General features: G+C 43.9%; 1 protein-coding gene across 1 annotated transcript; it reads left to right on the top strand.

The window, feature by feature from the left end:
• The first annotated feature begins 2,337 nt into the window (after positions 1-2,337).
• Positions 2,338-8,980, top strand: LOC311328185 (uncharacterized protein). The gene is made up of 7 exons (XM_084462195.1): positions 2,338-5,709; positions 5,845-6,430; positions 6,693-6,784; positions 7,153-7,529; positions 7,671-7,737; positions 8,022-8,187; positions 8,607-8,980. The coding sequence occupies exons 1-7, from the start codon at positions 5,526-5,528 to the stop codon at positions 8,719-8,721; spliced, it is 1,587 nt and encodes a 528-aa protein (XP_084318321.1). The 5' UTR covers positions 2,338-5,525; the 3' UTR covers positions 8,722-8,980.
• The last annotated feature ends 734 nt before the right edge of the window (positions 8,981-9,714 follow it).

The following is a 9,714-nucleotide window of genomic DNA, read 5'->3' as shown; positions in this document are numbered from 1 at the left end:
CCCTTAACTTGTCATGAGATCTGTGCGCCTGCCACACACACACACACGCACACACACACACACACACACACACACACTGCATACACACACAGAGCACATATTATAGGGAGTAGCATTATGGGACAGAATCTAGCGTCCATCCCCAAAACGGTCCTGACTGGGCGGAACAATAAAAGCCAGTCTTCACAAGTTCCTACTGCTGAGAGCCAAGCCTATTCTGGTTAAACACACACACATTACTGCCGGCCATTACTGTCGCTGACTATCAGTCTCCATGCAACTGACTCTCTAGGAGTTTATACAGCATTTATATGCTGTATTAAAGACACCCTTGTGTTTCTGGAGCGGTAGGAACATTGAGAGGAGTGTCTGACAGTTTGTTTGCCTCCTCAGAGCAGAATGGATGATTGCAGAACACTGAGTGCTGGATAGTGCTGGGGATGAATACATGTTTACTGGTTTGGCAGCCATTACACCATGAGTGTCGGAAACATCAACAACATACTGTAAGTCTGGCCCACGGCAAACACACTGTCGTCTAACATTACTCTGCTATTCTCTCTCTCTCTCTCTCTCTCTCACACACACACACACACACACACACACACACACACACACACACTCACACACACACACACACACTCTCTCTCTCTCTCTGAGTTGATCTATATTTCCCCCCATTGTTTTTGTTATTATTTTGATTTAAGATGATTCAGTGAAAACTCTACACTGTAAAAAATTACCAGGATTTCACAGTATTTCACAGTATTATTTTACAGTCAGATATTGTAATCAAAAGCCCCTGTAATATAACAACAAATATCTGTAAAACTACAGTAACATTGGATTTCACAGCATTTAACTATTATTTCACAGTAAAGCACTGTACTCAAAACCATCTGTAATATCACAACCCATTACTGTAAAATTTGAATTGTAACGGTCAAGAGTACGTTTCTTTAAGTGTTTTGCATTTGGGTTGCATAGCAACGCCACTGCCCCGCGACAGCTCGAGAGATAGTCGTGAGAACGAGAGACGAGAGACGTGGTAGGAACAACTCGAGGGCGTACAGTTACTGGCTCTAGTTCTCCGTGGTAACTATACGAAAGAGAAGACCATAACGTTACATTCTTCAGTATATTTTGACTATTAAGTGGACTCACAGGTGAGATGCTTTTTTGTACTTTTTCACTTGCTGTTAGCGTGTGATGGGTTATTTTGGAGCGTAATGCTCGCCTGGCTTGTGCAGGTCAAAATTAACGCGCCGAAATGCCACCGGCGCTTATCTTTTACGTTAATGTTGCATCGGTAAAGTAAGTGTACTGCCCGTAATGTGGATTAACGTTAGTTGTGTATTTTATGTGCTTTTTCCTATTTGATTGCAAACACCAGTGGAGTAACGTTAACGTTAGTATCGTGTTGAGTAATGTTATGTAACATTACATGGTAACGTTAGCGAACTTTTGGTCTACAATAGCCTGGCTAGTAGCTTGATAGCACACGATAGCTTGATAGCTAACGTTAGTTGCTAACCAACCAACTGTTGCTGCTCCATTTTATGTAGGCTTATGCTGTAACATTATTCGAGTGAAACAGCACAAATGAATAGGCTGTGGCATAATCTCCATTGGTACGCCTTTGGTATAAGCTAGTTTAGCATTGCTGCTAGCTAATGTTGTATGCTAACTTGTATGCTGTAGACTGTAACGTTACTGTCATTCATTGCACCTGCCCAATGTCATTTTACCTTAGCTAGCTAAAGTTAGGCTAATGAATGCTTGTAGGCTAGCTAGCGTGCTTCTTGCGCTAGGCGCTTGATGGTTTCATGACATAAATCGTTGATTCAAGGTAATCTAAATCAGTTTAGTGTCATAGTTGGCCAAGTAACGTTAACGTTTGTTGCTCATACAAGTCGTTAGAGTCCCTATTGCATATCTTCCACTAGACGAAGCGCAAGTTCGCGCCTAAAATGTAAGCACAGTGAATAATGAGCGCCATGTTTGAGGGGCAGAGCATGCTACTCCCCGACTTGAGAGAGGTGGGGGACTTACACTCTCTCAAACTCTTACTGTCCAGAGTAGCACAGGTCCTCTCTTTTTCACTTGAGCACTTGGAATTAAATGATTATTTCTTTCAAATTAGTCTTTCTTTTTCTTTTCAAAAGTATTAATATGAACAGATTCCATAATATTTTTTTTACCACATGCTCATTCATAATCTGCATGCAAACAGAAAAAATCATATTGTTGGTTGCCTTTGTGTAATGTGTCCTTTCTCTGTTCTCTCTTTTCCTAGGTCATCAGAGAGCCCAACCACCCCGTTCAGTGTCAGGCAGGCGAACCACCCCGTTCAGTGTCAGGAAGGCGAACCACCCCGTTCAGTGTCAGGAAGGCGAACCACCCCGTTCAGTGTCAGGAAGGCGAACCACCCCGTTCAGTGTCAGGAAGGCGAACCACCCCGTTCAGTGTCAGGAAGGCGAACCACCCCGTTCAGTGTCAGGAAGGCCAACCACCCCGTTCAGTGTCAGGAAGGCCAACAATCCTGTTCAGTGTCAGGCAGAGTGAGGTTTGGGTAGGTAACTTTAGTTACATCACAATGTTCCACTGTAAATGTACTGGATGTCAGCATGTGTTTGAGAACGTGCATAGCTTTGTTCAGCACACACAGTTGCACAGTAATGCCCCCAATTACTACTATCAGTGTGGGGTGCATGACTGCTCAGGGAGGTACAGAAAAGTCACAGCATTGAAATCGCACATGTATAGGCTGCATAAGTGCTATCTGCAATCTGCTCGGCCTATACCGCCTGACAGATCTGCTGTACCCCCTGACACATCCTTGAAATGTGTACACGATTCGTGTGCATTTAAGAGTGACACTTTAGCCTCTCTTATTAAGCATTTGAAAACACACATACAGGACGGAATGGAAACTAGATGCCCATTTAGAGGTTGTGTTGGCAGGTTCTCAACCGTGACGACTTTTGTGTCACATATTTCCAGGAAACATAGGTGTGCAGAGGATTCAGTTTTAGATGACTTGGTACTAGACAAGTTTATTAGCACGGAGCCACAACCCAGTCAGTCGTGTTCAGAAGCTGCTGGTGAACAGGATGCTGAACCAGAAGTGCCATTAGCTGTAGATGAAACTCTTTTTTTGCAGAACCTTACCCTTTTCTACTTGAAATTGCAATCTAGGCTACTGTTACCAGCAAGCACCATACAAACCATTATTAATGACTTTCAAAGTTCTCATGAACTTGGCCTGTCTCATTCACTTAACATTTTGAGTGAGAAATTGGAGGGACTTGGAATCCCTCAGGCCACTATAAGCAGCATCATTGATGAACTGAAAAGAGAGGATCTACTCACAGTCTGTAACAGGGGAAGACTCAGCACAGATGCAAAGAGGAAGGCTGCCTTTAAAGACAGTTTCAACTATGTTCATCCCGTGCCTTTGCTTTTGGGCAATGATGGAAATGACAAAGAATGCTTTGCTCAGTATATACCTATACAAGAGACATTGGTGACGCTGTTCAAAAATGAGTCTCTGCGAGAACAGTATACCTTGACACGTTTGCATTCATCTACTGATGGTGTCTATCAGGATGTAAAGGATGGAGACGGATTTAAAAGTAATCCGATGTTAAAAGCTGAGCCTTCCTCACTTGGTTTGATACTGTACCAAGATTCTTTTGAGGTCGTGAACCCACTGGGCTCAGGGAAAAAAAAGCACAAGGTTTTAGCTGTTTACCTTACCCTGACAGACATCTTGCCTTACAATAGATCCTCTATAGATCAGATGCAACTTGTTCTCTTATGTAGAGAGCAGGACTTTAAGTACTTTGGGGTAGATAAAGTTTTTGCACCCCTGATTGAGGACCTCAAAATCCTGGAGGAGAGAGGTGTAGTCGTATCTGATGGCAGTGTACTGAAGGGCTCTTTGGTTGCCATCGCAGGAGACAACCTGGGATCTCATTCTATTGGGGGATTCTTAGAAAACTTCAGTCGGTCTATTCATTTCTGTCGCTATTGTAAGATAGATAGAGATGCATTCATGACGAATCCTGAGTTGTGTGGTACCACAAGAACGCCCCAGTCATACGCAAGTAATTTGCAAGACCTGGAAACTAGTGCCACAGACTCTGTATGCGGCATCAAATTTGACTCTCCTTTTAATCAGCTTTCTAATTTCCATGTTTGCCAGCCTGGCCTCCCACCATGTCTAGGCCATGACTTATTTGAGGGAGTCATAGCTTATGACCTTCCTTTATATATTCGCCATTTAGTTGAAGAGAATCATTTTACTTACCTGCAGTTAAATCGGTGCAAGAACCAGTTCAGGTATGAAGGAAATGATGGTAGGGACAAACCAGCAGACCTCTCTCCTGGCAGTGACAAACTAAGCGGGCATGCAGTTCAAAACTGGTGTTTCCTTAGATTATTCCCTCTCTTGGTGGGTGGCAGGATTAAAGATCCCTGTGACAATGAGATGTGGCAACTCATTTTGCAGCTGAGGGAGATAGTCGAGCTTATCTGTGCACCAGTCATTACAGCAGGCCAGGTAGCATATCTCAAAGTCATCATAGAAGAGTACATGTGCAACAGGAAAAGGCTATTCCCCAATCACCCCCTGAGGCCAAAGCATCACTATCTCTGTCATTATCCAGATCACATCATCCACTTTGGCCCACTTATTCGCCTGTGGACTCTGCGGTTTGAAAGCAAACACACTTTTTTCAAACAGTGTGCCAGAAAATTGCACAATTTCAAAAATGTGTGCAAAACGCTGGCAGAGAGACACCAACTTCTTCAGGCCTACTTGAGTGCGGGAAACTTGTTCCCTCCACTCATACAGGTAGAAAAGGGGACTGGTTTTTATGTGGACGATTACAATGACAAGATCAGGGCATCTGTAGCCAGTTGTCCATTTGAGTCTCAGTCTGCAGTGGCTTGTAACAATGTTACTGTGAAAGGCACAGACTACAGAAAGGGGATGTTCATCTTGCTTGGGAACAGTGATGAAGGACTTCACATGGGGAAGATTATGCTGGTTATTGTTGTGCATAATTCTGTCCACTTTGTCTCAAAGAAACACACTTTTGTAAAGTTAAGTGACACAGGTGTGTACTGTAACTTAGGAGTGGCCCAAGAGGATTATGTGTGCATTAAGCATGAAGATCTACTGGACTACTATCCTCTTCCAGCATACAACGTGCATGATCTGATGCTTATTGCTCTCCACCATTCTTTTCCAGAAACTGTTTAAACAGGGAGGAAAGAGAGGATAGACAGACGTGAGGACAGACGTGAGTAGTGGAGCAGGCTATTTAGTTATAGCAGACTAAACTAAGCTCAGTTTTTAGTTTTTACCTTGAATATAGTTGATTTTGTATTATTGTGTGTATAGCGAGCACATGTTGGCTGGCATTTTTTAATGGCTTATAGTGTGAACTTAGCAAAAAGACAAGGAGGGAATATGCATGAAGGGATTTTCATTTGACACTACTCAATGAGATTAGGCAATGGAAGCTGTAAAGGAAGCAGTTTGGTCATATTTACCGGGCCTCCCTGATGACCTGCTGACTACCCTACTTGATGAACTTGGAGTGGAGAACCTTGAAGATCTGGCATTAATGGAAGAAAGGGATCTGGTCAAATACCTTAAACCAGTCCAGTGTCGCAAGTTGATGAAGGGTATTAAGCAAGGTAAATTCATATTTTGACTCTCACATGCCACTTAGAACTAGGGCTTTGGAACATTGGCACAACTGGTAGACAATTGGGCCCCTAGCCCTACATCTTGCCCTTCCTTCATTTCTGATTTGTTTTTGTCCATTCTAGGATTTGTAACGCTTGATATGGAGCTGTCTCCTCCCCAGGCAAGTGCTTCAAGTTCCTCAACATCAAGCTCTGCAAACACTCTGTCCTCTCCGCAAGCACTCCAGCCTCAACGTCACCTGTTGTACAGCAGCCCAAGCTCTCCAGGTACACCCCGAAGCACTTCAAACTGTTCTTCACAGCCTGGCATGCCATGGCATGTAGACTTTCGTGTAAACTGGGACCAGATGCCAGCAGCCATTCAACATGTAGTGGAAAAAGAACAAAGGCCGTCACCACAGGAGAGAAAGGCCATGGTGAACGTGGTCGTAGATCAGATCATGCAGCATGATCGCAACCCAACGAGAGCTATGTGTCACAGCGTTGTCCGAACCATTGTCAGGAGCCATCCAAAAAGCTTTGCTGACATTGGCAAGCAAGGTGACACTGTGGGAGATGGATGCCACTCTCTTCTCCAACAAATCAAAACAAGAGTGGAGTATAAAAACAGAAACAATACTCTTGCTCGACGTCGCCGAGAGAGAAGACAGCGCACTGGAGTGGCAGGAGAGGCCAGACTGTTGACAAGAGGTCCTGTCGACCAATACGGGTATGTGTAGGGGTGGACAAAAACTAGATATTGCAATTAGCGCTTTTCTTGACACCCAAAGCGCTTAACAATGGTCTTCTCATTCACACACTGAGAAGCAGCTCTCCATTCACACTCACACACTGTTTTGCTCAAGGACACTTTGACACGTAGACAGTCAGAACTGGCATTCGAACCACGTTCATGAGACGACTCGCTCTACCTTCTGAACTACAGCCGCCCCTAATAGTATTGTGAGTTACCCTGTGATTCCCACCCCTAGGTGTGTGAGGTGGTGCCCAGAAGACCTACCAGAGGGGGAGACCGAGGCAACATTGGAGGATGTGAAAAGGGATCTGTGCAACATCTACTCAGGTGAATTTAAATTTGGGTGACTTAAGTTCTTCGTTCAGATCTGAATACTTTGTGTGTGTGTGCGTGTGTGTGCATATGTGTGTGTGTGTGTGTGTGTGTGTGTGTGTGTGTGTGTGTGGAGCGGGGGGGGGGTGGGGTAGTCTTATAGTCTGAATATGCAGGAAGCTGCTGTTCAGACCTATGAAGCAAATTAAGTAGACCTGAATGGAATTATCACATGTATTTAAGCATATATAGTCCACCTTAATATTAAGAACAAGTAATCATCAGAATGCATGAATTTCCTTAAGGGGGGGGGGGGGCTACCAGACTGCATTTTTGTAACTTGGGTGCTCACCATTCATGTGTTTGTATGTCTGTATACACAGAGGAAGGGATGAGTGGGGCAGAGAGAGCAGACCCTCTGATGGAGAGGACTTACGTCATCCTGCGTAGATACCTCAACAGAATGCCTGCACCACCAATGTCTGAGGTCAAAAAGGAATGGCCTTTTCTGTTCTCTCAGAGAGGGCTTTTCTCCCACTTTGGCCTCCTGATGGACGTCACCATCCTTCCAAAGCTCCAAGAGGCCCTGGGTCATAGAGGACAGACCATCCTGCAGTACTGCGAAAAACTGGACAACCCCAAGATCAGGGAAGTTCTGGCCAGCTATGATCCAGAGTCTTCGGAGAAGGCTGCCTGCATCCTCCTGCTCCTTATGACATACTTTAAGGAGCCCAAGGAGAAAATTATGCTCGGGGTTGACGTAAGTCGTCTAAAATGCAAACGAGTGATTACACAATTATGTTCTATGATTTAACTCTGACTCAGTTGGACCAATTAACGATCATCTTCATCATCCTTTCATAATGTCAAATCTATGCTATTGTGTGTTACTATGTTACAGCCCTGCGCCACTGCCGCTGATGTGAATGCTCTAGCACTCCCAAGCACTCCCTGCTTGATCATTCAAGGTAATTTTATGGTTTATATTTAGGTCTGTATGGACCTTTATTTATTGAGCCGAAGAGTGCCCCAGGCCTTGATTAGAGGCAGGCCTTTATGTCTTAAAATTAAACTCTCATGGACATAATCCCTTAATTTCAGGACTTGTATTGCAAACCAAGCTATATTACTAACACAGCACAATGCCTTCTCAGGCTATATTATTGTTTAATTATAAACAACTTGATAGTCTAGATCTAAACGACCGCACACTATCCACAATAACTCATGACGTGGTATCTGTTCATTTCAGGTGACATGATGAAGCCCTCTGGATGGATGCTGTCCATCGAGGGACAAGTTTTAATGGGCCCACACCCTTTTTTTTGGCATGGGGTAGCTGCTTTCTTCAGCAGCTACTACATCTTCAACCTCGAGTATCCTTCCGTTGGATCCTGCACACTGGAGTTCATCCAAAGGTATTGTAACGCTCAAACACATTGATCATGGGCTGGGCCAACACATTCACTGTCATCAATAAGATCATGCAAAGGTTAATGTGTTTCACTATCCAGACTTAAACTACTACTTTATACTTTTTTTTGGAAAATGCTCTTAAGTGTGACTTTACATATTGAAATAATAGTTTACCTCACATTATAGTTGAATAGGCTTCAAACTCGCGAAATAAGTCAATGAATTATAACTTATTATACTATTATATTTATACTTATTATAAGGTACCCCATTGGTTCTAGTGTATACTATCTAGTGTAGTTTGGACTATAATAAAGTCTTCATCAGGGTGTGGTGTGGGAAATGGCACAGGTGAACTGAACACCTTTGATTTGATATTTGATTTGATATTTAAAACAAACTGTTTGCTTATTGTTAACAGGTGCTTCTTGGGCATCAACCCGGAGAAGGGCTCAAAGGCAAAGAAGAGAAGCTGCATGAACCCTCACGTGAGCAGCCTTCTCCGGAAGCTTATAGACTTTGAATGGTCTGAATAGACAACTTTTCATGGTTCCCTGCCTGCAGCCCTGGTTCCTGCCTTTCACTGCCCCTTGTTCCTGCCCTGCACCCTCCATGCCCCCACCACAGACCCCCAAAAGCACCCCTCCACGAGCCCTGTACTCCCTGTTGCCTCGCCCCCTTGGTACACCCCTCCTGCAGCCCTGGTTCCTGCCTTTCACTGCCCCTTGTTCCTGCCCTGCACCCTCCATGCCCCCACCACAGACCCCCAAAAGCACCCCTCCACGAGCCCTGTACTCCCTGTTGCCTCGCCCCCTTGGTACACCCCTCCTCGAGCACGGCTCCCCCTACTGCCACTGACTCTTTCCACCCAACCCACCCCCAAAGACTTTTGTTGTTTTGGTTGTCCTGTTATGGAGTTTATATTCTACTCTTGTGTTCTAGTCTATTCTAGTCTTCTTTGTCGGTTCATTGTTTGTTCTTCACTGGTGAGCACCTCTGTTCTTTGTCGCTGCTACACTTTGTCCATGTTATTTTTTGTCCTTGTTATCTTTTGTTGGTTATGTTGTTTGGATTATGTTTGATTGTTTGTTCTTCACAGAGTTATATTGAATATAAGATATTGAAAGTTTTCACCCCTTGGTCCTTGAATAAATATTCATTGCGACATATCCTGCCTCCATCATCCATAATTTTTGGTCCACTTGCAAACAGCCTCTTAACATAACCGTCACTACTACTAATGTACTAACCTCCATTATAGGCTACCGTAAACTTTCAGTGAGTTGTCACAACCCTTTCGGAGGGGAATATCTGAACACACACCAGCACACGCTCATCAGAACCGCTGTGGAGAGGATTTTCTCTGCAGAGTCACCAATTGAATTGTGTTTTCCTGATTCAACCTGATAAATTATTTTCTTGTGTTGCCTGTTTGTTATAGATCTGCAACATCTCTATTCTAACACTGCAATGTGTTTTTTGTTTTTAATTACAATAGAAGTAGCCTTTTAAAGTACAATTTGTAAATT

Source organism: Borostomias antarcticus, assembly GCF_949987555.1.
Source record: "Borostomias antarcticus genome assembly, contig: scaffold_374, whole genome shotgun sequence".
In the NCBI taxonomy this organism is placed as follows: Eukaryota; Metazoa; Chordata; class Actinopteri; order Stomiiformes; family Stomiidae; genus Borostomias; species Borostomias antarcticus.
This window is presented reverse-complemented; position numbering and strand designations above follow the sequence as displayed.

What these genes read in the sequence shown, in the direction of transcription:
- LOC311328185 (XM_084462195.1), top strand. Translation starts at nt 5,526, where the DNA reads ATGGAAGCTGTAAAGGAAGCAGTTTGGTCATATTTACCGGGCCTCCCT. An exon ending in GATGAAGGGTATTAAGCAAG is followed by an intron (nt 5,710 to 5,844) that starts GTAAATTCATAT and finishes TGTCCATTCTAG; the next exon opens with GATTTGTAACGCTTGATATG. An exon ending in GGTCCTGTCGACCAATACGG is followed by an intron (nt 6,431 to 6,692) that starts GTATGTGTAGGG and finishes TCCCACCCCTAG; the next exon opens with GTGTGTGAGGTGGTGCCCAG.